This window comes from Leptomonas pyrrhocoris (assembly GCF_001293395.1).
Source record: "Leptomonas pyrrhocoris isolate H10 chromosome Unknown, whole genome shotgun sequence".
Classification (NCBI taxonomy): domain Eukaryota; phylum Euglenozoa; class Kinetoplastea; order Trypanosomatida; family Trypanosomatidae; genus Leptomonas; species Leptomonas pyrrhocoris.
In genome coordinates, this window is record NW_015438357.1 from 431,345 (window position 1) to 459,344 (window position 28,000).

General features: G+C 56.8%; 9 protein-coding genes across 11 annotated transcripts; 5 read left to right on the forward strand and 4 right to left on the reverse strand.

The window, feature by feature from the left end:
- Positions 1-683: 683 nt before the first annotated feature.
- Positions 684-2,630, forward strand: ABB37_00118 (hypothetical protein; the record flags this gene model as incomplete). Its single annotated transcript, XM_015796193.1, has 1 exon — positions 684-2,630. One exon carries the CDS (start codon positions 684-686, stop codon positions 2,628-2,630), a length of 1,947 nt encoding a protein of 648 aa, XP_015664201.1.
- A 783-nt stretch (positions 2,631-3,413) lies between these two features.
- ABB37_00119 (hypothetical protein) lies at positions 3,414-4,097 on the forward strand (the record flags this gene model as incomplete). Its single annotated transcript, XM_015796194.1, has 1 exon — positions 3,414-4,097. One exon carries the CDS (start codon positions 3,414-3,416, stop codon positions 4,095-4,097), a length of 684 nt encoding a protein of 227 aa, XP_015664202.1.
- Positions 4,098-4,969: 872 nt separating this feature from the next.
- On the forward strand, positions 4,970-6,082 carry ABB37_00120 (hypothetical protein; the record flags this gene model as incomplete). Of its 2 annotated transcripts, none has more annotated exons than XM_015796195.1 (1): positions 4,970-6,082. In XM_015796195.1, the coding sequence occupies exon 1, from the start codon at positions 5,180-5,182 to the stop codon at positions 6,080-6,082; it is 903 nt and encodes a 300-aa protein (XP_015664203.1). In that variant the 5' UTR covers positions 4,970-5,179. The 2 variants fall into 2 exon arrangements, with proteins under 2 accessions (XP_015664203.1, XP_015664204.1); XM_015796196.1 differs by having other exon boundaries at positions 4,984-6,082.
- A 2,734-nt stretch (positions 6,083-8,816) lies between these two features.
- ABB37_00121 (hypothetical protein) lies at positions 8,817-14,025 on the forward strand (the record flags this gene model as incomplete). The annotated part of the gene is made up of 1 exon (XM_015796197.1): positions 8,817-14,025. Exon 1 carries the CDS (start codon positions 9,070-9,072, stop codon positions 14,023-14,025), a length of 4,956 nt encoding a protein of 1,651 aa, XP_015664205.1. The 5' UTR covers positions 8,817-9,069.
- Positions 14,026-14,389: 364 nt separating this feature from the next.
- On the forward strand, positions 14,390-14,900 carry ABB37_00122 (putative mitochondrial hypothetical protein; the record flags this gene model as incomplete). Of its 2 annotated transcripts, none has more annotated exons than XM_015796198.1 (1): positions 14,390-14,900. In XM_015796198.1, exon 1 carries the CDS (start codon positions 14,409-14,411, stop codon positions 14,898-14,900), a length of 492 nt encoding a protein of 163 aa, XP_015664206.1. In that variant the 5' UTR covers positions 14,390-14,408. The 2 variants fall into 2 exon arrangements, with proteins under 2 accessions (XP_015664206.1, XP_015664207.1); XM_015796199.1 differs by having other exon boundaries at positions 14,393-14,900.
- Positions 14,901-15,544: 644 nt separating this feature from the next.
- ABB37_00123 (putative mitochondrial hypothetical protein) lies at positions 15,545-18,539 on the reverse strand (the record flags this gene model as incomplete). The annotated part of the gene is made up of 1 exon (XM_015796200.1): positions 15,545-18,539. The coding sequence occupies exon 1, from the start codon at positions 18,146-18,148 to the stop codon at positions 15,545-15,547; it is 2,604 nt and encodes an 867-aa protein (XP_015664208.1). The 5' UTR covers positions 18,149-18,539.
- Positions 18,540-19,073: 534 nt separating this feature from the next.
- Positions 19,074-21,889, reverse strand: ABB37_00124 (putative mitochondrial translation initiation factor IF-2; the record flags this gene model as incomplete). Its single annotated transcript, XM_015796201.1, has 1 exon — positions 19,074-21,889. Exon 1 carries the CDS (start codon positions 21,282-21,284, stop codon positions 19,074-19,076), a length of 2,211 nt encoding a protein of 736 aa, XP_015664209.1. The 5' UTR covers positions 21,285-21,889.
- A 470-nt stretch (positions 21,890-22,359) lies between these two features.
- On the reverse strand, positions 22,360-24,005 carry ABB37_00125 (hypothetical protein; the record flags this gene model as incomplete). The annotated part of the gene is made up of 1 exon (XM_015796202.1): positions 22,360-24,005. The coding sequence occupies exon 1, from the start codon at positions 23,719-23,721 to the stop codon at positions 22,360-22,362; it is 1,362 nt and encodes a 453-aa protein (XP_015664210.1). The 5' UTR covers positions 23,722-24,005.
- Positions 24,006-24,553: 548 nt separating this feature from the next.
- Positions 24,554-27,920, reverse strand: ABB37_00126 (hypothetical protein; the record flags this gene model as incomplete). Its single annotated transcript, XM_015796203.1, has 1 exon — positions 24,554-27,920. Exon 1 carries the CDS (start codon positions 27,668-27,670, stop codon positions 24,554-24,556), a length of 3,117 nt encoding a protein of 1,038 aa, XP_015664211.1. The 5' UTR covers positions 27,671-27,920.
- Between the last annotated feature and the right edge of the window lie 80 nt (positions 27,921-28,000).

The following is a 28,000-nucleotide window of genomic DNA, read 5'->3' on the forward strand; positions in this document are numbered from 1 at the left end:
AAATGTGTATGTGACACGCACGGAAAAAAGAAAAGATTTGCACTGTGGACGGCTCTTGGCGCTGCGTCGTCTCGCTGCCCGATTCATTGCTCCTGGTATGGCTGTTAGTCGAGGAGGAGGAGGGAAATAACACTGTTTTCTGGAAGTCGATGAAAAAAATGTTTGTGTTAATGCTCTATCTTCAAAGCAGGTGGATGCTGCTCCCGTTGACTTAAAAGAGAAAGGTGCTGTGGAGGTGTATCTACTGTTTCGTTCTCTGTTTTCTATCTTGCTTCTCTCGACTCAAAAAATATATAAAGGGAAGCAAACTTACGCATCTGTGTATTGGAGTGATGGTTTCAATAGCGGTTACAGGTTTGGAAAAGGAAAGCGAATCTCTTCTCGTCGATCTGTGAAGCACCATAAAATACATTTCTATAGCTTTTTTTGGACACGGAAGAGGAACCTTTACACGCTCCACTACATAAACTTTTCTGTTGTTGTGCTTTCTCAGCCGCATCGATAGACCAAAGTGTGTGTGTGTGTTTTACCCCCCTTTTAGAATAGATACATCTTAAACTGCTTTCATCCGCATTCCTCTTCCCCCCTCGATACCGACTTTTTAGTTATCCTTTCAAACGGTGGAAGGTGACTCGGCTGCACTGTAGCACGAACAGATACATAGATTTTTGAGAGAGTACGCAATGGCCATTTCATTTCACATTGTGGTGCTGCTTTTTATTGCCTTCGCTTTGGTCGATGTGGCCCTGCTCAGCTTACGGACGCTACTCTCTCGCCAGCGGCACGGCCTGACATTGCTGTACGCGTTGATGGGGGTACAAGAGGCGATGATTGTGTTTGAGGTGCTCCTAACGTTCGGCTCACTCCTCTCCACCACGCTCGTCACTGCTGGCATGTCGGGCCGCATCGTGTCGCTTTGCTCCTTCTTTTTCCCTCTCTGGTTGCTGCGGGCGTTCTTCACCGCCTTCACGATGGTGTACAAAAATGTGTTGATCCCCCGGTGGACGGCGGCGGCGCGTGCGGAAATCAATGCCGGCGTCTTCGCACACTCTGTGCGGGCGTGGCACGTGGCTGGCTACGGCACCGTTGTCGTGCTGGACGTCGTGTGCTGTTGTTTGTACTTCCTCTCCGCAGTGTACGTCCTCGGCTTTGTGACGGACAAAACGTTGTACGTGCCGTACCACCGGCGCCGGTGGCGCCACGTGCAGTTTGAACGGGCGTCTCGCGCGGCCGTGGCGCTGTCGGACGCGACGCGGCAGCAACAGCAGCACGCGCAACAACGCAAACGCGGCCGCAGTGGTGGTCGTGGTGATGCCGGTGCGAACGACGACAGCAAGAACGAGGGCAGCGAGACGTTCCCCGTCACCACCCTCGCACGTACACCGTCGTTTGCGCAGTGGCAGCAGCGCGCGTCGCACGAGACTTTGACAAGGCCCAACGCGCAGTCTCTCCCGCCAAGCAACGGCACCAAAGCAGAAATAGAAGGCCGTGGCGGTGTGGAGCAGGGCGGCCAGAATAACGCGGCCAGCGGGCAGCGGCCAAGTGCACTCCCTACCTTTCTATCGGTATCGTCTAGTTGTGTTGTGGGCAACGGGGAGGAGGACCTCGACAGTACCGCGGTGTTTCCCCGTCCAGCCGGTTCGAAGGCGGCCGCAGGACGCGCCAGTCTGTACTGCCCTCATTCCACAGATGGCAACGCACTGCGTGAGAACAATGGCAAAGCGAAGACGGACCGCACCGCCGCGTTCAACGCACCTCTCGATGCGGCATCCCGTCGTCGCGCGGTGAGCGACCCATCGCTGATGCCGCCACGGCCGAAGCCGTCGAACGCGTTTCTTCCTGACTTACCACCGCTTCATCTCCTCCACCGCTTCGCCGTCAACTCGAAAGGCGAGGAAGATCATCTTAATCAGTTCGCCGCAGCGTTGGTCGAGCACGGCTTCAGCACCCAATCCCCCGACCAGACAACGAATGTGTCGCCAGAAGTCCCGCACACAACTCTGCAAACGGGGAACCGCAGCGGCACTGGCATCCCCAGTACAAAAACCGCGACGACAGAACGGGAAGGCAGTCGCAGCGGTTTGTCCGCCCAAGCTATGGCGTCGTCTCGTGATGGCCTCGCCAACACCGCGTCCCCGGAAAAGGCACTGCTAGGCAGCACGGAATCCAACTCTACCGAGGATGCCGCGCGTGGGGCAGCAGCTGGCCGGCGCGTGCGCCGCAGCGCGAGCGAGCCGACGTTGCGTCACGCAGGCGGGACTGCGAAGTCCTCCAGCGGTGGCCGCTCCTCCTTTCGTCACATGCTGTCCGCGTGGAGCGGGTTCAATGCAGGGCATGAGCACAGCTCGTCGAGCGCGACAACAGAAGAGCAGCCACAGCAACCGGGTTCGTCGTCGTCGTCGCTGACCAACTGGCGTCGTCAATCCTCGGACTCCAAGGCGACTCCTTCATTGCACACTCCACCGCGGAAGCGCGCGGCTTCGCGCGTGCGGTTCGCGTTGGATGGCAGTGGAAGCGGCGACACCCGCGGTGGACACTCCACACCGCCGCTGCCGCCGCGTCCGCGGCCGAGTTTCCGCATAGATCAGGCAACCGGGAATGTGGTGGCGGTGCCGTCGACAAACGTTTAGTGGTTCCATGAGAGCATGTCATCATCCGCTTGCTTCCTCAGTAGCTACTCATTGTGGCATTTCCTTTTCTCCTTTCTTTTGAGTGTTGCTTCTTTGTCCTCTTTTTATTCGAGAAGAAACGACATGCGTTTTCTGCTTCTCGTGTATAGCACGAGGCAGTTGAGTTCGTTTTCGCGTACGCATCCGGATGGTTGGCGTGTGGTTGGGTGTAGTTTCCCTCAGATGTATTGGCCTGAATTTTGCTTTTGTTTTCTCATGCAGTTATGCTCAAACTTCCAGCTCCTTTCCATTCTATAACTTCTTCGCGATACATGTATAAATTAAATGTTTTTGCTCATCCTGCGATATCGCCGTTAACACTGGCCGTCTTATGTTGAAAGGAGTGTCTGCACGCTTTTTTTCTTCTGTTCACTTATTGTTTATTGGTTTTTTTTTTTTCTACGAGCACCACTACGCATTCATAGAGTCTCGTGTGTGCATTACTCCGCTTACCATCGATTCCACGTTCTCCACTTATTTTACGCGAACTTCAGCCTCTCAGCTGTAAAACTGGCGTGCCCCCCGCTTATTCGCCTAATCCTTTTTGGTGAAAACAGCTGTCTTTGTTTTGCTTGGCGTGCGAGCAGACGCATTCACAGCTGGGGTAATTCTTCCCCTTCATCTTTCTGCTGTGTTCCTCTCCACACCGTCACATCAGGGAAATCGATTGTGTTTGAAGCGCCATTCTTCACTCGCGCGTGCATTCATTCGTTCAATCAATTAACGAAAAGCAAACAAACTAGAATGGTAGCTTCACCCTCCGCGGCACGCACTCACTACCATGAGGAGTTCAACCTCCCATCCTTCGACGACAACATCTTTCTCGTGTGGGGCTACGGCTCCATCCTGTGGAAGCAGGAGTTCGAGTACGAGGCGGAGTACGACACCTACATCAAAGGGTACAAGCGGGTTTTCTACCAAGGCTCAAAGGACCACCGCGGCACCCCTGAGAGGCCCGGCCGTGTTGTGACGCTGCTGCCCACCGAGGACGACAAGGAGGCCCGCGTCTACGGCAAGGCCTACCAGCTGCCAACAGACCCGGCAAAACTCCGCAGCATTTTTAATGCCCTCGACACGCGTGAGCAGGGCGGCTACGAGCGGCTTCTCGTTACTCTCTACGATGCGCATCCGACGACGCCCGGCGCGGAGCACGAGCTGAGCCTGCGCGAGCGCGGCGTCGACACGCAGGGCAAAGGCGTGGTGTGCTTGTGCTACAACGGCACGGCGGAGAACAAGGACTACCTCGGCCCTGACACGACGGACGCGATGGCGCGGCACATTCTGGGCTGCACCGGGCCGAGTGGACCCAATCGCGAGTACCTCTTTTTTCTTGCCGACAGCCTCCGTGCGATGAAAGTGGATGATCCGCATGTGTTTGAGCTCGAGGCCGCTGCGAGGCGGCTTCTCGCCGAAGAAGAGACGAACTAGGCGCAAGAGCTACTTTTTTTTTCCCTTATTCTTCTTCCTCCGCTTGGGCGGATGTGTTGGAGATAAGACTAGCGCACCTGCTAAACGGCCGAACACTGCGAAGCGTTCCAGCTGAGCGGACTGGATGCACTAGCAAGCAATGTACGTCAATCGCCTGTGTGCATTTGTCAGCGACCGCCCTTTTTTTTTTCTTTTATTGCTCCTGGTCTCCTCCTTCAGTTTCCTTGTCTATCCCCTTGCTCATTTCGCTCCCTTCCTATTTGACGGATGGTAATTGTAGGAGGGTTGAACACAATTATTCAAGTTACGTGGTTCTCTTTGCTTTTCTTTCTTCCTATCATTGCCTCCTCCATGAGGGAGAGGAGGGGGTGGGGGAGGGGGAATGCATGTGATTCCTACTGACGGTTTCCTTTCTGCGGAAACGCCTTGGAGCGCCTTGTGAAACCAGCTTCAAGGTCAGCGTCTAGTAAAGAAGAGGTCCACATATATTTAAAATTCGACACTTTTTCATGTTTTCGTTTCTGCAGTGTTGCAGAGCAACATAACGTCGTATTACGTTCTGTTCCTGATTAAGGCTTTATTGTATTAATTAGCAGACAGAACAAACTGTCACAGGAGAAGAGAAGAACGCACTCACGTATCCTCAGAAACCATCCAAGGTAGTGATGCGAAATTCGAAGCATCTTTTTTTTTAAAGACTGATGTCAGTGCGAAGCCGCAAATAATTCCTTAAAGGTGCTGCGTGCATCATATCAAATCTGGTGATTCTCGACAACTTTCGAAGCTTCTTTCCCCTCCCCTTCTTTTCTAATGCATGTATTATATCATCGTCAACTTGGGGATCATCTACATCCACCAAACACTTTAAATGAAGACCCAAAAATACAGCCGCTAGTTTAATCTTCTTTCTTGTTTACCTTTCTTTTCTTTTCTTAAACTCTGACACGTCTTCTTTTTTCTTTAGTGCTTGACCTTTGCGTCACCTTCGCTGACCGCCTATCACGTCTTCGCAACCTCTTCGCTACGTCCCGCGTCGCGCTCTTCGGCGTTTCTACCACCACCGCTTTGACACTGTTTTCATCATGACCGGTGACAACTACATGGCGGCCTGCACTGCCGAGCGGCGCGAGCGCGTGGTCCATAACGTGAGCGCGCCCGTGGCCGTCCCTTCCATTCGAACGACCGCCCGCTACCACGAGCGCTTCGGTCTGCCCTCCTTTGAGGACACGACCTTCGTTGTGTTTGGCTACGGCTCCATCCTGTGGAAGCAGGAGTTCGAGTACGAGGCGGAGTACGAGTCGTACATCAAAGGGTACAAGCGGGTTTTCTACCAAGGCACGAAGGTGCACCGTGGTCAGCCCGGAGCACCCGGCCGTGTCGTGACGCTGCTGCCCACCGAGGACGACAAGGAGGCCCGCGTCTACGGCAAGGCCTACCAGCTCCCTGCGGACCCCGAAAAGCTGAACCGGATCTTCACCGCTTTGGACGTCCGCGAGGGCGGCTACGATCGCGTGCAGCTGCCCCTGTACAACGCCCACCCCACCACCGGCAACCTCACCACCCCCACAACGTCGGCTCCGTCTGCGAAGGCCTTTAAGTCGGAGGCCGCCGATGTGTACGCCCGCGCGAACTCCACTGATTTCGCGGCCGGAGAGGCGGAGGAACAACTCGACATCTTTACGCATCCAAACGCCCCGGCGGTGCAGCCGCGCCGGAGCGTGATGTACCTTGTTTACATTGCCACAAAGGAGAATGACGACTACGTAGGCGATGCCCCGATGGAGGTGATGGCACGGGAAATCTTGAGTCGCACCGGCATCAGCGGCCCGAACCGCGAGTACCTCTTCTTTCTCGCGGACTGCCTGCGTGCCATCGGTGCGGCGGACCCACATGTCTTTGAACTCGATGCTACGGCAAGGCGCCTGCTGCGCGGTCACGAACAGGAGTATATCTCGGGTGCGCAACGTCTGGTGTCGATCGCATAAGAAGGAATGCAAAAAATATATAAAAGAAGCCAAGTGTGTAAAAGAACGTTTTTTTAAAGAAATGTAAATAGCTTTGGTGCGCGAGTTGAGGTTCTACAGCGAAGGCAAAGTGCAGACGACGAAGTCACAGGTTTTTCTTTCTTTGTTAAATAGGGACTACTCTTTTTCTAATTCACCAGGAGGGGTGTCTTTCTTTTGACTTTCTGTGGCCTTTGAGTCTCAACAAGCTTTCAAGAAAGCCGTATATCCCTCCCTCACTCCTTGTGCTTCGTGAGCGTGTTTTAAGCTGATATTTAGGAAAAAAACTTTTCTTTTTGTTTTTCCTTTCTGGGGCGTCTTCTTTCACCTTGCCTTTGGTCTTGACGTTGTGCCAAGCCAACGGTTCACCACAGAGCACCATTTTCCCAGAAGAAGAAAACGAGAACTATGAAAATAAAAATTCTCTTGCAGTACGGTGATGAGCGTTCTTTTGCATTCGTATTTTTTTCCTCCATTTCTTTGTCTTGCTGTTCGAATCGAGAGCGTTCTTTTCGTGCTTTTGGGCGGTGTTCTCACTTCTTTTTTTTTTCTTTTTTGAGTCGTCACGCACCAAGGCGCTCTTGTGCGCACTCGCTTCTACGGCGAAGCACACTGAAACGTTTCGTGACACGATGTCGACTCCTGTGACGGTGCAAGGTGTTTTGGTTTTCTACTCCCTTCCCTTTCAGCAACAAGAAGAGTGGTAACACAGGGTTTTTTTTTTCTTCTTCAATACTTAATGGTGAAAAAAATAGACTGCGTTCTTTTTTTTTTCATATGTATGGCTGATTGGCCCTCGATTACCTGGAGCGATGTCTTTGTAGACCAACGCGGCTTTCTTTTCTCGCTTTTGTTTTCTTTTTTTTTTCCAGCTTAATGGAGCTTGTTTTCAAGCTCGTTTGTGCCGTTCTTTTGCTACCTTTTTTTCACACAACGCAGGTCATTCTTTCTTTTCACAATCCTGATGAAGGTTTTTTTTTCAATTTAAAGAGTTTCCGAGTCCGGTTACGTTTTTACGTCAGCTTTTTTAAGATTCGTGGTTTTTCGAGACGAAGAAGCGAGCGGTTGTGTAGCCCCCCACTTTACGTTTCGTGGACTGTTGTTGCTGTATAAAACGTAATCGTACCTTAAAAAAAGAAAAGAACTGTTAAATTTGTTAGAGGGAGCAACTGAAGTGTCGGACCAAACTCTGACCTACAGTTGCGCTCTGCTGATGGTTATATCCCCCTCCCCCCCCCCCTACTCAGCAGAGTAATACATTCTACATAACTACTCTTTGTTTCTGTTTTTAGCCAGTTGAGATCAAATTCTGCAAAGCGTAGAGCCGTAGAGTATCTTTTATTCGGTGACCTCATAACGAAAAGCCGGCAGGAGTCTTTTTCTTGTATGTTTTTGCTATCTGGTTTCTCTCTCTGAAAACAGTTTTTCGCGTCTTTCTGTTTTTCTGAATTTCAAAGTGTAACTTGAAAGGCGTGAAAAGCGCTAACGAGATGCGGCTGATTTGGTGTTCCAAACTACTTTGTTTTTCTCCCCCGTACCCGTCTTCATGTGTATGAAGCGTGGCATAACATTTTTTTTTGTTTTCCCTTGATTTAGTTTCTTTAAATGCTGGTGAAAAGGCAAGTGCTTTCTGTTTTTGTTTTTCATTTGTTTCGTTTTGGGGGTGTAAGTGCGTGCTTTCTTAGACTTTCTTTTTTTGCCGTATCCGCTCGGTCTCTTCGTTCCCATCGCTGTGGAGGCGTTTCAAGCAGAGGGCAAGAGAAAGCGGAAGGTAATGATATTCGAGCGTGTGCTCATTCATTACCTCGTGTGTGTGTTTTTCTTTTCTTCTTCGTTTTTGACGTTCAGCGTTTTAGGGTGGTGTTGATCTTCTCCTTTCTTTTTTAGTTCGAGGTTTGTACTTGTTCCATTCAAGTATGACAACGCTTATACTGAAAATGAAGGGGAAAAATGTTCATGCGAATTGCGTAATTCTGCTTTTATTGCCTTTTCGCTATATTTATTTTGTCTTTTCCTTTTTTAGAAAGCAATGTATGAAGTATAAGCTTCTACTTTTGAAGCAGTAAACGCACTAGGAAAACAACATTCTTCAAACCTTTTTTCTTCTTCTTCCTTTTGATGCTTCCTTGCGGCACGGCAGAGCTCGCTGTTCTGTCGTTTCTTTTTGTTTTTTCACACGTATATATTTATGTCTCTGTTGTATCCACCTCTTAAACTAAATATCCTTGTCGTCGGGTTGGCCCTACTGCCAGAAAAGAAAAAGCATGACAAAAGAGGTGCAACGCCATTTCACTCTCTCTTCGTTATCGTGTATTGCTGTAACCTGCACATGCGCACTGCCAAACTGTTTGAAACGTGAGCTCGAGCAGCCTTGGGTTTAAGTGCAATCACGCTGTGGTTTTCCTCATCCTTTCGTCTCCCTTTTCAGCATCGCAGTGAGCATTCCCTGCGTAAATTTCCTAAATAGCCTCATTTGAGGTATTTTTTGTTTTTGTCAATATGGTGCTGAGGAGAAAAACCAAGAAAGAAGAGATATGTCTCTCACCTCGCGCAGAAGGAAAAAGACTTGTGAATAATTATTATGAAAACTCCGCTTTCCTCTTGTCGACATCATCCTTTCTTTGTTGTACCACATCTCATTTTTTTCTCTCTTTCCTACGCATGAAACGCTTCCAACGATCTGTCTCCTGTGGCGGTCACTGCGTTGCGTTCACGCAGAGCACAGAAGCATAAGCACCAACGTACGCTTTCTTTCGTTGTCACTACTTCATTAAGAAGGAGGCAAATACACCTCTCTCTGCAGTTTTGCTTACCGACACCCCCTTCTGTACCACCCAGAAGGGTGTCGTTCCCTTTTTCTGGTCCAGCTGGACCCCCTAAACACACAGCAACTTCTAATTACGCTGTTGCTTGCTCTTCATCAACAGCACCAGTATTGGCCTTTTCTCTTTCAAATTTCATCAGCGACGATGCTATCCTCATCCTCACCACAGGATGTGCGTAAAACCGCGAAACACGCGGAACTCCGCTTGCAAGTGGCACTCCAACGGGTAGAGGCGTGCCGCAGATCTCAACATCACGATAATGTCGCCAGATCAAATGCAGCTGCTGAAAAGACCACAACGCACTCTCCAATACCAGCAGCTGATGCTCCGCCAGAAGCACCACGAGCTATTACGATGGAATGGCCGCTGGCCCCTCTCACACAGCGGGCAAAGGAGAAAAAGGCGCGGGATGCGCTGCGGCAACGTCGTCGCGCCGCTCGGCAAACCATCGCAGCGGCAGCACGAGAAGCTCCGATGTCCGCCGCTGATGTAATGCGCAACACCCTTTCTCAACCATTCGGCGTGATGGCGGCACGTCTGCTGTCGGCAGCCACCGCTGGTGCTCCCTCCCTCTTCTCTGAACACATCGCACCTCCACACGAGGAAGCGATGACGGCCACCACACACAACGTTGTCTCCCCTCTTCTCACTCATCTTTCCAATCCCAACGTAAGCAACACAGCAGTATCAGCAGCGTTAGGGTCAGCAGGTGCTACGACACTCATCCCCTCACCGTCTGGCTCACCGCACACAAGCACGAAGCAATTTGCTTCGCCTCACGCAGACCGCCGCCACCGCCACAGTGGCCATCATCGTTGTCACCGACACGACGGCTCGCTGTCTCCATCACCCATGCGTTTCTCTGCTCCTCACGGCAGTGCCGACGCGAACCTGCACCCCTCCCTTCGTGCCCTGTCCACTACTCCGCTGTCGCCACGACCTGACAACGTTGCCGCTGATGCGGAGTGGTATCGCGCCCCGCATGAGCACCGAGATCGACCCTACCACTCTCTCCTGTCGTTGCGGGCGGGGGCGTCACCGCCAAAGGTCAGCCAGCCACACCTCCATCGTCACCACCATCACTCCGGTCACTGTCGGCACTCGCAGTCCTCTTCCAAGCCGATCGCTATGAGCAGTGCAGCAAAACCGGATTCGTTGCGCTCGCCCGTCGCGCGGACACGCAGTACGCCGACCTCTGCGCTGTCGCCATCGCACCAACTCTTCCGCAACAGCCCTATTTCTTTTCTGGCTCGCACGTTCGGCGGTGGAGGCACGGGCGACATCAGCAGCTCTGCGATGGAGGACGATCGACCGCAGAGGATAGTCGGGCCGTCGCAGCACTCGAAGGCACCCGATGCCTTAGACTCTTCTGCTACTGTTCGTGCTACTGCTGATGGTGGCGGTATCCAGGCATTTTTCTCAACGTCTCCGTCCTTTACCGGGCACCTCCCTACCCCTCCGCAACGATTGCATTCGAGGGCGTCGTCGTGTTCGTGCTCGTGTTCGTGCTCGTGCGCCGGCAGCAGCTGGACGGCTTCCGACTCCTACGCATCCAGTTCGATGCCCTCCCTCGACGTGACAGTCTGCCCGATGACCGCGCCGGGACCCGACGGTGCCTACCACCCACACGTGCCGCTGCCGTCGCTGCTGCGCTGCTACGGCGACAGCGAGACGCGCAACCTCTTCCACGGCGCCCCGTCCACCTCCTCCGATGGTACGGAGAGTCGCTCGGCGACCCCCTTTTCATCAGAGTGGTCGGCCGGCGCGTCCAGCACCAATGCCGATCTCACGCTTCCCGCTGCAGCCGCAGCAGCCGACGCACCCTCCGACGACCCTTTAGTGTCCCCCGCAGAGGCTCAGCTGACGGAGGCAGACACAGTAAACGCGAATCAGCATCCCTCACCCGACGAAGGCATGCGACAACGGCGCGCTTCGCCGCGCAGCCCGCACCACCATCGCCATCTCGGCAACTCGGTGGCGTCGCCCAACACGCAAACGCAACTGAGCATTCTCACGGAGATGGATGCGATTGACAAAGGGCGGGTGGCGCCTTACGTGTCCTACCTCTTTGCACCAGAGGCTCGCGTCGTGGATCTTCGGCACGTGGAGGGGCAGATGCTGCCGCAGCGCGAGCCGTCGTCGTCGCCAGTGGCGGCCACCTGCGTTCACTTCTACCACGCTGGCGACGCGTACCTTGTGGGGACGTCTTCCGGCTTTCTGTGGCGGGTGCCGGCGGGTGGAGGGCAGGAGGCGGTGCGGGCGACGCCGCTGGGCAGCCTGTGGCCCCCGCACGCACCGGCAGGAGTGAACGCAGCGACGGACGGTGTTGGTGTTGGTGCACGCAGCGCGACACATGCCTTCTCTGCCAGCAACACGGCGACGGCCACCGGTGGCGCCTCCAACGCCGTCCCCAACGGTCTAGGCGGAGTCCTGCCGGATGGTGCGGCTGCCGCCGCTTCTGCGTTGTCGTCGCAGCCAGTCCCGCTGTCAGGCCACACAGCCGCTATCCTCTCCATCGCCTTCAACGATGACGGCACCCTTTACGCGACCACCGGCCTGGACGGCTGCGTCATTGTGTGGAAGGCTAGCACGTGCGCAAAGCTGCGCCGCATCAGCGCCGTATGGGCAAACGCCTCCGCGGTGCAGCGCGCGCCGCATCTCGTGCGCTTTATGCCGCAGAACAACAATTATTTGCTTGTCAGCTATGTAGACAGCAGCGAGCTGCACCTCTACAACAGTTCCACGGGGCTGCCGGTTACGAACGTGGCGGGCACGGGGCTTACACAGTTAACCGCCAGCGGCAGCGTTAGCAGCGGAGGAGGGACAATGAGATCCAAAAACTTATTGAAAAGCGGTAGCAAGCCAAGTAAAGGAAACGGGGGAGGCGGCGCGATCACCGCCCTTGCCGTCGATTTAATCGCGTCGCCATTCTTTCTCTCGGGTGACGGAGATGGCACGGTGGCGCTGTGGACGTATCGTGCAGGGGACCTGGTCATATGGCCCACTCTGCGAGCGACGTCCACATCTTCCACGAGCGGCGGCAGTGGCGGTGCGGCGCGGCACTCGCACAGTCGATCGTACGTGACGGATCCCCTCAACCCCCATTCCAACAGCGGACGCGACGACGGATCGTCCGCTGGCAGCGGCGCCATCTTCGTCACCCCGCTCTACCAACTGCCAGAGCTGCGGCGGGTGGCGGCGTGTGTGTTGCCGGCGCACGCCGGTGGCGTTGCCGCGATCAGCGTGAGCGTTCTCTACGCCGCGCAGCTCCACAGTCTCTTCCGCCCCTGCGGCTCGCCGTCCAAGGCGGCACGGGTTGCTGCGGCAGCCGAGGCGAATGACGAAAGGGCAGGTGAGGCCACGGCTCGTGCCGGGGGACGTCTGCACCAGCCACCGGAGGCCACCGCACAGGTGTTGCACGCTGCTGCCGTGCAGAACCGTGCGTGTCGCGCCGAGCTCGACGCACGAAAGGCGGAGGTGGAAGAAGCCGCTGCGACGGCCGGCAACGCCGCGGCCATTCGCAGTCGCCGCGACACACACACAAGGAGCTTATCCATGTTGAAGCACGGCGGCGGCGACAGTGCCACCGCTACGCGCACGAACAGCGGTGGGGTGAGCAGCAGTGGCACTACTAGTAGCAGCTTCCCGCACGTCCTCGCTGGGCTGCCGTCGCGGCTGTCTGACACCTTCTCCGCGTTGTGGGGCGGTGGGGGTGGTAATAACGGGAGCCACGGTGGAGCTCCGTCGTCGTCCGCCACGACGACGGCGGCGCGTCGCGCAGACTCGTCACTCGCCTTACCAAAGTCGTCTACGGCTTCTGCGGGTGCTAGCAGCTTCGACCCCGCCGCTATGACGGAGAAGGAGTTGCTGAAGCAGCTCCGCGGTGATGCGTTGGATGTGGTGTGTCCGCTGCTCATCTTGGTCACCGCACCGTGCGACACGGTGTACGCGCTGGGTCTGCTGCTGCAGCTGCAGCGCGGGACTCCGCCACACAGCAACAGTAGCAACGCAGGTGGTGGTCACCACCACAGCAGTGTTGCCAAACCCACCGTCAGCTACCGACTCTATCCGCTTCTCAAGACGACAGGACCCAGTCGCATGCGACATGTCGGCGTCGGTGCGGTGGCCTCGCCCGACAACCGCCGCCTCGTCGTCGTTGCTGCGCCGTGCGAGGAGGGCTTCGTGCGCGTACTCCCGCTTCTGCGCATCGAGGCGGCTGCAGAAGCAGCAGCGCCAACGACGCCGACGCCGACAACGAAGGCAGACGCCACTGCGCCCGGTCCAGGAAGCGGCACGACGAGGAATGGAGGGAGTGAGGCAACGCGGATGAACAAGAAGCACGTGCTGGCGACGCTGCCGATGCCCTACGGCGGTCGCTGCACCGGCATCGCGTGGTCGCCGACCGGCCGTTTCCTTGTCGCTATCACTGCGGAAGGCGTCATCTACGAGTGGTCTCGCGTCTACCTCAACACCGACACCCCCAGCAGCAGCAGCGCCGCAGCCGACAGAGCACTGCGCAAGGCAGCCGCTGGGCCACTCCAGCAAGGCACGGAGCTCGGCAAAGGTAAGAGCGGTGGCGCGGCAGGTCACGCGTCCACAGCTCTCGGCGAAGACGCCGACGCAGCGAACGCGCTTACAATCACAGCAAAGAATGCGCGGAGGCCCCTCGCGGGTGTGGACGCGGTTGATGCGCCAGCGAGTGCAGCAGCAAAACGATGGCGCGGGTGCGACACCGAATTCTCGGACACGGTTCACCGGCCCGTCTCTGCGCACGACTTCACGAGTCTGCTGGGCACTTCGATGGCGGCGCCTGCCGCTGCTGCAGCGGCCGCGGTGGTGGCCGTCGCCGGGGAGAGCGACGCCGCGCGCGCGGCTTTTATCGAGGAGGATGCGTGGCGAGAAAGCTTTCAGCGCGAGCTGGAGCGGCAGCGGCGCGAGCAGGCAGCCTTGAAGTTGGTCACCCGCCCAGACAACGGGGACGAGAATGAGGTGAGCAGCAGCGGGTACTGGCTGGAGAAGGACCCCAACTCGGAAGCGAGTTGCGACACTTTCGATGAAGACGAAGAGACGGAGCAGGACGACGCCACGTCTCCTCACTAGTTTGTCTATCGCAGTGTGTATGTGTGTATGCAACGTATGCAAGCTTGTTTTAATGGTTCTTTCTTTTCTTTTTGAGGAGTTCTTCGTGTTCATTCATTTCATTCTTCTACTCGTGCCCTTATCCTCTTCCACTTGCGGCGACAACCAAACAGAGAAGACTTTAGTTCCTCTCTTTTTCCTCTTCTTTCTGTGCTGCACCGTCGGACGATGCATTTTTTCTCTTATCAAAAAGAAAAGAATAAGAGTCTTCTGTTTCATATGTTCGCCGTTTGATGTTCTCTCACTCACTCCTTTTCACTTCTCCACATCTCTTTCCTTTTCCTTTCCCGCCTTCCCTCCCTTCGCCAAATCTCGAACGCTGGCCAGCAGTTTTTTGTGTCAAGATGCTGCGCCAGACCTCTGTCGCCTTCAACACCTTCCTCACCCGGTCGGTGGCGACGGCGCCGATATCGGTCATCCGCACCGGCCCGAAGTGGTGGGCCGAGCCGGAGCGCATGGTGAAGCACAAGGTCATGTACTTTACCATGGGCGTCGATCAACTGCCGCTGCGCCGCACTGCGGTGATTCAGAAGGACCTCCATCGTTTTCATATGTGCCGGCCCCCGCCGCGCTTCGGCGACGCCACCGGCTACAAGCGCTCTCGCGGGGCGCAGCTGACGACGTGGTACCGCCGCATCCAGTACCAGGAGTACCACATGCAGCACCTCTTTGTGCGGCACATGTGGGGGCTGCTGCGGATGTACCCCGGTAACACGACGAAGATCCAGGGCAAGGCGGACGACGGCTACGTCGGCTACGATTCCGTACCGTTCCACCGCTACAACCGCACCCCCCTGCCCTTCCCTGCGCGGGAGATTTACGAGCGTCGCAAGTAAAGGAATCGTGCGAGAAGGTGAGTTGTTGAGTTCTGTTTTGTTGGGAGAGAGTGTGGGGTGACGTCGTTTCATTAGCTGGGTTCTGGTGGCTTGAGCTGCCTCACAAAGCAAACATACAAAGAAAGAAAAAAGAAATCGTAGTGTTGCTGCATACTGCGTCTGCGTCCCTGCATGACTGGACCTCAACGCCGCCTCTTCTGAGTAGCGGAACGCCATTGATGTGTGGCGCTCTTCGCGGTGTTGCGAGTGTGCGTTTCGGGGGCTCGTCGTGTCACCCAGCCTTTCCCGCCCGCGCAGAGGAAACCCAAAACCAACGCAGAAAAGATCTCAAGAAACGCCGAGAAAGGAGGAGGAGTGGAAACAGGAAACGAAGCACAACGGCGCCCGATACCGACCGCATTCCTTTTAGATGGATGTGCATGAACTGGACAGCCCATTAAGGATTCGTTGCGGCGTTACGAATCAGTCAGCGGCTGTGGAGAGGAGTTTCTTCACTTTTCCAAAACGTTTTTCCCTCTTTTTATTCCATGCAGGATGAAGTTAAAGATCTTTAGAGTATGTAAATCACAAGGAAAGCACCGCCTCACTGGAGTACCTAATGCCAACAAATTCGTCTCCCCCTTCTCTTCCACCTCCGTCCACTATTACTTCTTGTAAATGGTCTTCGCCTGCTCCGTCGTGACCACGCGGAAGTGCTGCGGCATCGCTTCCGTCAGCTTCAGCACGCCACCAAAGTACTCGTTGGCGGCACGCTGCACGCTCATCGACGCCCACTGAAGCAGCTGCGGCGCCTCCACACCCGAGTCCGGCACTAGCGTGTGAACCGCGTGAACCACCTCCTCCTTGGTCAGGTGCTCCTCCTCGGCGATCTCGTCCTCCAGCATCTGAATGAGGCTTTCGTCGCTGTCCGTCGCGGCTACCGTGCCATCGTTATTCGTATTGGTGCTGCTGCTGCCGCTGCTATGCACGACCTCTTCAGAAATCTGTGCAGTGGGCTTCAGCACCCGCTGCTTCAGCTTGCGAATCGCAAAGACGCCCGGCGACGTCTCCGTGCACGCGAACAGCTTCGGGAACTGCTGCACGACGGTCACAAGGCGCGTCGGCAGGACGCACCGCATGGCCGGGCTGGCGCAGTCCGCCAAGTACGCGGCCGTGCACGGCTCCTTGTCAGGGGCCACGTAGTGAAAGACCAGTGCCACGTCAAGCGCCGATTGGTACGGGTTCTCCTCGCGCATCACCGATCGCGCCGTCACGTCGTCGAGCGGCGGCTCCACTTCCTGCAACGTCAGCGGATTCGACGGATCGGCACGGCAGACAAAGTGCTTGCCGGCGCGAAAGATTGTTGGGTGACGCTGTAAAATACGCATCATGCCTTCGTAGCCGCCGATCGCTTGCTTCTCGTCCTCGCCGAGACGCACGTAGATGAACTCCGGCCGGTCCCACGAGGGGCACATGCGGTTGCACAGCGCAATAATCCCGCGCACGTCCTCCGGGTACTTCTCGAGATCGGCCACAAAGGCGGCACGCCAGCGAGAGCTGTCCGCCCCACCGCGGCGCCGCAGCAACACCGCATCGCTAAAACGCGTCGTGAGCTCCTCGAAGTCCTGCGGCCGCTTCCGCGCCACCGCCACCATCGCCGCCTCGGACAGATTCTTCTTGATGTAGCGCTGCGCGACGAGAGAGATGGGGGCGAAGTACGTCGGGCAGACACGCAGGAGGAACTTGATGGCGGTGCGCTCGAGGAGCGGGACCCCGTAGTCCGCCGGTGTGCCACTGCCTTCGAGGAGGACGAGGTTGTTCGCCTCCCCGGTCGCCAGCTGCAGCTCCAGCAGCTCGCAGGCCTCCTCCTTCGTCAGGCCGTGCGCCTCGGGGTGCAGCACGATACTCCGGCGTATCTCCACCGTCCCGTTGATGTTGCGCAGCTCGAAGTAGTACGGCTGCCGCCGAAACCACTGCTGCGACGACGAGCAGCGGATCCGCTGCTTTTTCACGTCGATCGGGATAGTGAGGTGGCTCATAGAACCCCAGTTCACCGGAATGTATTTGAGGATCTCATACACGTCCGCCTTGGTGGGCACGTTCGACTCACAGCCCCACCCACCGTAGTTGTTTGCCACCGTCGCAACTGTCACGCGCGGGTGCACAAAGCGGAAGCGCGGCGGTTCCGTGTCCTGCGCGTGCCGCAGCGCCACAAACACGGAGGGGCGCCGCTGATGCGGCAACTGGCTTGAACGCACCACCCACAAACACTTCGCCGTGAGTGCCGGGTACTCGTCACACTGGAGACGACGTCCTACCGTCACCAGCAGACCGCACGCGTCCACCACCTGCTCCAGCGTCTCCATCGAGAGCGCTTGCAGTGTCTCCTGGGTCGCGGTCGGCATCGAGACCCGCACGTTGTTGTTCGCCTCTGCAGCCTCAAGATGAATCTGATTCAGCGCGTTGACGAGTGGTACGTAGCGACAAACACTGGAGCTTCTCTGTGCTGCGGTGCAGCCGCCATCACAACCATCAGCCGTTGCAGCATTCAAGGTGCTGTTGTTCTGCTGAGCCGCCACTTTCGCCGCCTTGTGTATGGCACAGTCTTCGGAGACACGCAAGGCGCGCACGAGGGCATCCTGCACTGCAACTCTGAAGTCTTCTCCCGCTAGTCCTCGTGCAAACCCACAAGAAGAAGCTGCACTGCCGTTACTACTACCACCGCTCTGTGTTGATGCGGAAGACCGTGTTGTGTTGTGGGGGACAGAGGACTCCGCTGCTTCGATGCGCTGAAACCATTCCGGTGGCGCCACCACACGGACGTGCAGCAGCGGATTGTACGACGGCGCGCACCCGTCGTTGCCACTCGTCGCGGAGCCTGTCATGAAGCATGGCGTCGTGTTCGACCAGATGCGGCTGCCGTCCTGATCGACAAGCTCTAGCAGCGGCGACGCCTCCACCCATCGCATGGCGTCCTGCTGACGACGGAACATGTCATCCCGGACCAGCGAAGGCACTCGACACACAAAGTCAAACATCGGCATGTACACCACCGTGTCCTCTGACGAGGCCGCTTTTTGCGCCCGTTGCTGCTGTAGGGCGATCAGCTGGAACTTGGCCACCGTCACGGCAGCTAAGCGCTGAACAAGGGAGTGTTCGAAAAACTCTCGTTGAAACTCTTTCTCCGACGTGGCTGCCGCTTTCCGCGGTGAAGTTCGGTTGACCTGGGATGCACACAGGCGGTGCTGCACACGAAGGGCCGCCACCATAGACGTACCTGCGGCAGCGGACGCACCACACACTGCACTACCCCAGCAAGACCGCACAAAGGGGGTGGCGTTTCTGTGAGTGCAAGAGGTAGTCGCAGGCGTGCGAGTACGTCTTGCCGCCGACGCGCTGCCAGAACCTGATGTCGAGGGCAGTCGGTTCACGTGGTGCTCACCATGACGAACTTTGCCTTGCTTCGTGACGTCGAATACTTCTGGCAGGTGTGCGACCAAACGAGGTGACGCTCGCTCCCGCCACCACCGCTGCATCTTCCCCGTCTGCAAAGGTGGGTGACCTTTTTTTTTCCTAGCTCTGTATGCGGTATAAACGTGGGGGCTGAGCGTCTTCTTATGTGGAAAGGAAACGAAAAAGACGGCGGTGCTCGTGTAACTCTACAGCGCGAATTGGACAAGAGCACCACACCGAGAAGTAGCAAGAGGGAGGAAAAAAAAAAGAAGATCAGATGCCAAAGACGGTGAAGTATGTGGTTGAGTGCTTTCATGTTTGTGTCCGTTGTAGGACCGACAACAGTGTCGTCAGCTTCACAAACGAGGCAACCACACTCCACCCACTCAAGGACAATAATCTCACCTTGTGCTTTGCGCAATAGTCATTATTTATTTTTGTGAACAGGCCTGTAACGAGTAAAAAAGGAAAACAACAACCGACATTTAACTCAATGACAACAACGAAAACGTGGCCACGGCAACAACAGCAAGATGCCAAGCACGCGCTCCTTCGCCCTTAACCGCAGATCGCCCCCGCAACTTCAGCGCTGCATGTTGGGGGGAGGGGAAGTGGCAAAAGGTAGAAGAACTGTGAAGAGAACAACAAAACAAAAAGCGAGAAAAAACAAGGTAAGCAAAGGCATAGAAGTGAGAAAGAAACAATAATACGAAACGCACGCCGTCACAGGCGCCTCCCTCGTCACGCTCTTGCTACTGCCGCGGCAGCAGCCGTAAGCTTCTCGTGCAGCTCGTTGCTCTTCTGGGTGACCTCCGCGGACGCCGCCGCCGCCTCTTCCTCCATGCGCGCCTGCACCACAGCTTGCTCACGCAGGATCTTCTCCCGCTTCTCTGCAGCCTCGAACTCCTCGGCGACATCGCGGCTCTCTTCGTACATCTCGTACTGCTCAAACACATCCCCCACGCGGAAGGAGAAGTCGTCGAAGAGCACCACGCCGCATTCCAACCCGGTCTCCACCGTCGGCACGAGCTCCTTGAAGCGCCGCAGTTCCTTCATCTGACCTTCGTACACCACCTCCCGCACCACCGACTCGTCCTCGTCGAGGACGTTGGTAGAGACGCTGCCCTTGTTGGCGGACACCGCGGCGGCCAGCTTCGCCTTCATGTTCTGGTGCTTGCGGATGACGCGGCAGGTCAGGTGCGACACGTCCAGCGTGCCACTGGTCACCTTCATTCCACCGGCGTTACCTGCACGCCCGGCTTGCGAAGCTTTAAACGTTTGCAGACACTCCGCGGTTGCCAGCACGCGCGTCTTCTCGATCTTGGGCAGGGCTTCAACCAGGATCCGCTTGAGCTCGTCGATGCCGTGGTAGAGGACGTTGAAGCGGACGACGCTCACGTGGCTCGGCACGTCAAGACTGTTGGAATCCTTGCAGTCGCCAAAGAGCAGCACGCAGCCTGGTTGACCCGAGGCCCCAATAAAGGCGATATCTTGATTCGTCAGGCCCCCCACCTCCGTCACCTTCACCTCCATCGACACGCCCTCCAGTCGAGGCAGCTCGTAGACCATTTTCAGCACGGCCTGCAGCATGCCGAACGTCGCCGCCTTGACGCACAAAAGAAAGGCCTTTGTGCTGTAGGCGCGCACGAGGTTGTTGTCCGGCTTGCGACCCTCTATGTTGCCCCGCCGTTCTTGGTTCAGCAGCTGCAGATAGTTCTCGCGACCACCCTCGACCGAGTAGACCTCACGCATAAAGCAGCTGAACTTCTCCGCGTGTTGTTCGCTGCTGACCTGCATGAGGATGGAACCGGGCTTCGGTGGCACACGAATCCCTTGCAACACGACCGGCACGGAGGGCCCAGCGGAGCCCAGCGTGGTGGCGTGGTCGTCTAAGACGCGCTTTACTGTGCCGTAGATGGTGCCGGAGACGAAGACCTGGCCGGGCTGGACGGTGCCGCAGTGCACCACCGCCGCCACCTCCGTCACTCCCAAGTTGCGCGACTCCAACACGTACAACTCCGTCCGGCTCGGCGTCGGTGTGGAGATTTCGCTCAGCTCCGCCTGCAGCTGAATCGCCTCGAGCAGGTCGGGAATGCCACGGCCGTCCTTGGCGCAGATCTTCACGAGTTGGGTGTCGCCGCCGTCTTCCTCCAGCTCCACGTTGCAGGTGCGCAGCTGTTCCTTGATGTAGTCGCAGTCCGGCTGGCGGTCGATCTTCGTAATGGCGACCAGCATCGGCGTCCCTTGCCGCTGCGCGATCTCGATCACCTCGCGCGTCTGCGGCTGCACGCCGTCCACCGCGGACACGATCAGAATAATCATGTCGTTCGCCGCCGCCCCGACCTCGCGCATCGCCGTAAAAGCGGCGTGGCCGGGTGTGTCGATAAACGTGATGGAGTGCCCGTCGGGGGTCTTGACCTGGAAAGCGCCGACGTTCTGCGTGATGCCGCCCGCCTCGCCTGCCGCGACGTTCGTGCGGCGCAGGTGGTCGAGCAGCGTCGTCTTGCCGTGATCGACGTGGCCCATGATGGAGACAATCGGCGGCCGGGCGATGTACTCAATCTTGGCCGCCGTGTGCTTGATGTCGTACTCGCGGATGCGCCCAGCACGGTGCAGCCCCATGGCGACGCTGAGGGGGTCGCGCAGGTTTGTGGGGGTCGTGAAGTACTCGCGGAGGGGGTGGTCCTCCAGCGCCTTGGCCGGGTCCGGGCCGGGCTTCCGCCGGGTGCGCTGCAGCGGCTTCCGCTTCATCTTCTCCTTGCGCCGCACCAACCTCGAGGCACGGGGGTCGTCGCTGCCGACCCACAGCGGACCAGAGCGGGTTGGGATGTAGACGGCGTCCTTCGCAAACTCTCCCCAGTCAAAGACCTCAGCGAGGCCCATTTCGCGGCGGTCTTTTTGGATCGTCGACTTGACGTAGTGCGGCATCGTGTCAGGGTTGAGCCTGCGCATGTTGCCCTCCGAGGAGTAGCGCGGGTCCACCTCCCCTTCCTGCCACTGGGTGCTAACTCTGCCTGGTGAGCTCTGTGACTGACGGCGGCGGGCGACGCAGAGGGTCGGCGGTGCGACCAGTCGGTGGCGGCTGAGGAGGGGGCAGGAGGAGAGCGGGTCGGCGCTCGAAAAACGGAAAGGGTTGGACCGAGGAGGGAGCGCGCTGACGGAGTTGTGGTGGTGGTGGTAATTGTTGGCGCCACTGCAGCCGGACGCCGATGCGGTCGAAGCCACGACGGCCACCTCGTTTGGGAGCCGCCGTAGCAAGAGAGAGCTGCTTCTCCACATGGGCCAACAACAGAAAGTTGGGAAAAGAAAGAAAAAACACAAAAGATGTAAAACAGAGGGAAAAAAGATGCGAGTTCTTTCCACTAAATGAATACCACCACTCGCGCTTCAGCGACAATAATAACGTATCCAATGATAAGAGAGATAAGCTGTGACTAAGGAATCTACGTAAGTTTATTCACTCGAGGTCCTATACGTAACCGTAATTGCTTCGATTTCCTCTATGTAAAGAGAAAACAAAGGAGTGCAGGAACACGGTTTCTTTTTCCCCTCTCCACTGTCGTCACAAGAGAAAGGAAAGGGTAACAAAGCAGGGGGGGGGGAATTGGAGAAGAGAGTGATGACGATCGAGTACTCAGCAGAGGAGGAGCACCACATCCAACCACGGTAAATGGGACACACAAGCTGCATAATTATCGGAAGCGCCTCAATAAAAGAAAGAGGCTTAACTGGCAACGTTGTGTGCGCTTTTCAAGTCACATGTTGTTTAGAGATGGAAAGACCTCGCCCATCAAACACAGCTTCGGGAATGACCGTGGCAGCTGCTTTTTAAGGTCACCGCGAGGAGCAGCACAAAAAAACGGCGAACTCGTTTCGCCACTGTGAGTGGTGCACGTCAATTAAAAAAACTTCCTGTTTGATTGTTAACATCGCTTTCTGATCAGCACGCTGATCACATCTATTCGATTTGCTGATGTATGGCTGGTTATAATAGTCGGCGGCGACAACTCCTTCACACCTTTCGCGTTCAGTCCTCGCCCATGCGCTCCGTCTCAAACGGCAAGCGCCACACTCGTATCTCTCCACGGTCGGTGCCTGTGGCAAACAGCGTGCGTGACGGCGACAGCGCCGAGGACATCACCATGCCCTCGTGCAGTTTCATCTGCCGAATTGGGTCCGAGTTCGACAAGTTCCATTCCATCACCGTGCTGTCATCCGACACCGTCAACAGTGTGCCTTCGCTGGTGAACTCCAAACCGCGGACGTAGTCGCGGTGGCCGACGAAGGAGCGAGCCCCGTTGCCGAACCGCCCCGAGTGGAGGGAGAAGTCCACGCCGAAGACGCACTCCGAACACGCCGCGAGCAGCCAGCAGCCCGTGCCGGCCGTGTCAGAGATGCCCGCGGAGGAGCGCTGATGCGTGTGCCCACCGCCCGCGCCGCGTTCCTCTTCATCTTCGTCCTTTTCTTCTCCCTCGTCTTCCGCCTCCGCATTCTCACTGGAAAAGCCGCGCCTGTTCTCGCCGTCGTCTTGACCGACCTCTCCGGCACCTGCGGGGGACTCGCGCCACCCCTCCGTCTTGTTCGACAAGTCTCCTGCCCCCATCAGCCCTGGTGGCACCACCACCAAGTGGTTCACCGGGTTCTCGAACTCGTCTAGGGTGTCCAGCAGGCGCTCGTCCATCGTGCCCACGGTGGTGTTGCTGAATTGCTTGTCCGGCCGCAACGTCCACGAGCGCAGCGCGCAGTCCTCCGATGCCGTGATGAGCGTCGTCGTGGAGTGGGGGGCCAGCACGATGTCGTTCACCGTGTTCGTGGAAACGCGGAACTTGTCGACCAGCGCGCCGACCTGAGGGACGAGTGTGGTGCCCATCGCGGCCATCACCTCCGCGCCGGCTGCCGTGCTGGCCACCTCCGCGCTGTTGTCGTCCGGCAGCACCATTGCGTGAACGTACACGTGGCCGTCGTCGCACGCACTCACCACATTCCACCCACTTCCCATGCTACCGCTACCGCCACCGCAGCCCATCGAGGCCACTGGCAGCCATAGCATCTTGTTCACGCCTTCTTGGAAGCCGGAAATCTTCCCCACCACTTTATCCGGCCGGCGCAGGTCCCAGCAGCCGATACTGCGATCGTCCGACGCGGTGAGAAGGGTGTGCGCGTCGGTTGGGTGGAAGAGAGCGTGGTTCACCGGACCAACGTGGTGGCCCGCCAGCAGCGCCGCCCGCTGCGAGGTCCCGCTGCCGGCGCGCAGGTCCCACAGCGCGGCCGTGTCGTCACCTGATGTAGAGCAGAGGAGGCCGCCTTCTTCGCTGCCGGTGACCACGTGCGGCGAGAACATCAGCGAGGTGATCACCTCCGTGTGTGCTTCGGCGATTTGGGTGAACATTTTATGTTATGGATGTTCACCGTTGTATATGTGGGGTAAATGATAGTAGTAGAGTTTGTTTGTTTTTTTAACGCCAAGTGGGTCGAAGCAGTTGGCTCGAAATAGCCAGAAACGCGATCGGTCCTCCGTCTGGGCGGAAACAAACTCCTTCTTCCTTTTTTCTTTCTTTTCAGTGAATCACTGAGGTGCGCTCTACCTCCCTTACTATCTTTCCGGAGAGGGATTTGGTGAAGAAGATGCGGTGTAGAAGGAACGTACGGTTTTGCTCACACGGCAAGGCAAACTGGCGTTGCAACGCAGCCAGAGAATGCAGAACAGTCAACAAAGGGGGAAAAAAAGACAAGATACAGCAGTCGAAGAAGATATCCGACGCATGAAGGAAAAGGCGGCTCAATATGAGGGAAGGGATGCGGACAACGAGGAAATATTTCGTTAGTGCTGTCTGAAAAAGAGTTACTTGACACTACAGTTCACCCCAGTAGAAGGGCGTGAGAGGCATCAAAGAACACCTGTAAAGCGACTTGGAAACAAAGCGAATGAAGCACCCTCTTTTTGGGAGAGTGTTGAGGAAGCACGCATTCTCATCCCAGAGGAATGCCGTTGGCCAACACTTCTGAAAAGGTTGAGCCTCAGATCTGAAGGCGAACATTTGCAAAGGGGAGAAAAAAAGCAGCGTTAAAAAAAAGGATAGGCTATTGGAGCGCTGCGAAACAATCGTTTGCGCTCGGACAGCATAAGAAGCGGATTGTAGCAGAAAACGAGGAATTAATATATATGTATTCATACGCACACACTCAACGTGAATATCTGCTCCTTGATTCGGCTGCGTTATTCACAACTGGCTGTCGTTAAGCATCGTCAACAACAGTCCGCGCAGCTCATCGTGGGACTCGTGCATCATGGCAAGATGTTGGGACACCAGATTCATGTACCGAAGGAGTCGTCGCGCGCGCTCTTTGCGGGAGTCACAACGGTAAAAAAGCGGGCATGTCGCTTTGCTGCTGCTGCTTTCAACATCATAAGACGCCGCGGCGGTGGGGTCAGGTGGAGCGTCGGCGAGTGCGGCATCACGCCTACGTTCCGCACCGGACGATCCATTCGACTTGGGATGAGAGTGCTGCTGCTCGACCATAACAGCATCATGAAGAATACTCCCTCCACGAAGCGATGCGTGCTGTGGATCTAGCGCCTCATGAAGTGAGGTGAGCGGGATCCTTCCTGCTGCCGCCGCAGTGTCCTCGCCCTCGTCCGAGCATGGTGCTGCCGCTTCTCTTTCTTCGCCAGAGCAGTTCAGGTTTGTCTGCAGACCCTTTTCTCTGCTGCAACGACACGCCGCGGCTGCCCAGTCGTTTGTCTTCTCCGTCTTCTTGAACGCTTGTGGTGGTTCATTGTTCCGCCGGAGAAGGAAGGAGGCGTCCTTCGCAAAGGGAGAAGCACCGTGCGCGGGTCCGAGCATCCCAGAATCACGCGCCGCGGAAAGGCCGTCGATTCCTGTGCAGGAAGTAGCCCCGTTGTCTGGGACCCTGCATGACGTGGTTTGCCGTTTCTTCTGCTTTGCTTGGTTCGACAAGAATGCAGTGGCGCTGTCGCCGCGGCAAGTGGGACGATGCTTCATTGCGCTTACAGCAGCGCCGGGGGTCTCCGAGCGGCTACGCTTTCTCGGAGGCATCGGAAGCGACGTCGGCGATGTCTTGAATCGCAGCATCGCTCTCTGCTCATATGTGAAAGCAGCACCGCTGTTTTGCACTCGGCAGGCATCTTCTTTCATTGCAGGTGCGGCGTCTGTCTGTTTCCTCTGAGTGGGTGGCCTCTGTGGAGCTGTGTCCGCGGCCTTCACTTTAGGAGGGCGGCCACGGCGACGTGGAATACTGGGTGCTGCAGCAGCAGTAGCAGCGACGGCAGAAACCTTGGCTGTGCTCTTGTTTAGCTGCCGAGTCGGTGCGCTTGTTTTAGGGAACAAGTCCAGCAAATACGACCGTACATCTCGTCGCACTTCCGCGTTTAACAGACGCACTTGTGGCGGCTTGAGCGAGCACGCGTCACTGACGTTGTGAGGGAATTTAACGGACCGGCGAGGTTCGGCCGAGGCCGCTACATCCTTGTGCGCCGTCGCATCGTTCGAAGCCAGGACAGGCGCGTGTGCAGACGGCAATACCGCCGTGAGCTCTGCGACCGCACCATTCAATTCTCTCGTTTTGCGCAGCGCATCGTCATGCGAGAAGAAATCGCCCACAAGTACCGAGGACGATGCAGGTGAGTGTATCTTGTTCGACTTGGGCTGTGGCGGTTTGTGCTGCGGATGCACGGATTTTCTAGGAGAAGTACGTGAAGGGTTGGGCCAGTTGTGTAGCCGGCTTCCGTTTGTGGAGGCGTCATCCGCAGAGCGGGTGACTTCCTTGGCTGCCGCGGCTTCGTTATCTGACGTGGCATGACGATGTCTGCTGTCTTGTCGCTCGCTTTCCACCTGAAAAGGGCTCCTTATACGACTTTCTCTCCGGCCCTTCTGAATCTTGTCGCTCTGAAGCGTAACCGTCGCCACCGTCTCCACAAAATTATCCTCCTCTACGCTTGTTCTGTCGTTCGGGGCCATCGCCGCTGCCGGTGCTTTCGCAGGGGTAGACGACCCGTTGTCTGAAGCGCACAGGTGCGTAATGACGAGACGATGTGGCCTCTCCTTTCGCTTTGCTTCTATTGCTTGAAGTGCCGGACTGAGCGGATCGACTGGGTTGCCCTCCCGCACCATCGGCCTACGCTCTGCGTGGCCATCCGCCACGCAAGACGTCAGCGAAGGACAAAGAGAAGGGGCAGTTGCAACCTTGGTGGACGAGCGTTCTTTTCCTTTATTCGTCGCCATGCGGCCGCTACGTGAGTGGCTCCCACCACCACCACGTGCTGGATAATTGCTCTGCCGTGACTCCCCACCCAACAGCGCGGCTGGCAGGACGGGGCCGGGTCGCTTTAGCGGTTGCCCTACGTGGTGTCCACGTCTGCCCTCCATCGTGGAGTACATCGGCGGGTACTCCGCATCCTCCGCCAACCCAGCTAACTCTTCTTCAACGCTCGCTAGTGTATCCGGCATGGCGTGCTGCTGCGCTGAGGGCGGTGGCGACGGTGGTAGTGTCTCCACTTGTTGCAGCTCTTCTGCAGCTCCACGAACAGGCAGTTCTTTTCGTGACTCGTCACGGTGATGTTCGTCACCCAACAAAACGGGACTCTCTCCCAAGCGCGCCGTCAGCATTTTTGTAGACAGTCGCTCTGCGGAACACCTTTTAACTCCGCTCGGAGGCACAGGAAGGGGTTGCGATAAGGTGAGCTTGTCATCATGTTGCTCATCTCGCTGGTGCTCACTCGGCATCACTTCTGCGTTTGACTTCTGTGACGGCGCTTCCGGGGTAGCGGTGCCGCTGTGGCTGCTTCGGCCGAGGCTGCTGCTCGCACGTGTCTCCGACTCCACATCGGGTGCCGGATCGATCAACGTCGCGTAAAGCGGCAGCGGCTCCGTGACGGAGATGCGCGACACCGATCGTGCTCGACGACTTGCTGACACGAGCGGGGCGATGGTCTGCAAAAAGCGAGACAGGTCTTCGCTTCTCAGTTGAAGGAGCAGTACAGCAGAAGTTGTCTGTGACGTTGCTGCGGTTTTCGTGTCTCGCTTTGCCTCTTGCACATCCTCGAAGGCGTCCAGCTGAGAAGCGAACCCGTTCTCCTTTGCCCACCGCCGCACCTCCACACGCGGCATCGTCAGCCGCATTACCCGCTGCGCACGTACGATACGGAAGTGCTCTAACACGTCATAGTCGATGCGCAAAGGCGCGGTGCAGCTGCCCTCCGCATCAGCGGCCATGAGTTCCGCGTAGGTGTCGTAGAAGGACACCTCGCCTGAGGCAAATTGGGCTGCAGAGACGACGCATTGCACCAGCGGGTATGTCGCCAGCGACTGCGACATCATGTTGAAGTGATTATCTGTTTATTTTTCTTCGTTCTTGTTATATATATATTGCGTCTGCGGAGAAACCACTGCTGCAAAGAACAGCAATCGGGGTATCGTTGAGGTAAACTCCTCTGTGAATTGATGTGTCCGTGCTAGCTGCTGAAACAGCCCGCTTGGATTGCGCCGCTTGGTGTGTGAGTGGTGACGCCCGTAGTTCGGCGGAAAGAAGTCGTGCAGCGCAGGTCAGACAGCACAAAGAACGGCGCCCTTTTTTAAACACCAAGACGTGTAAAACACAGAGAAAGAGGAAAAGAAGTGAGGAGCAGGTCCGCCATTACTTTCTATGTT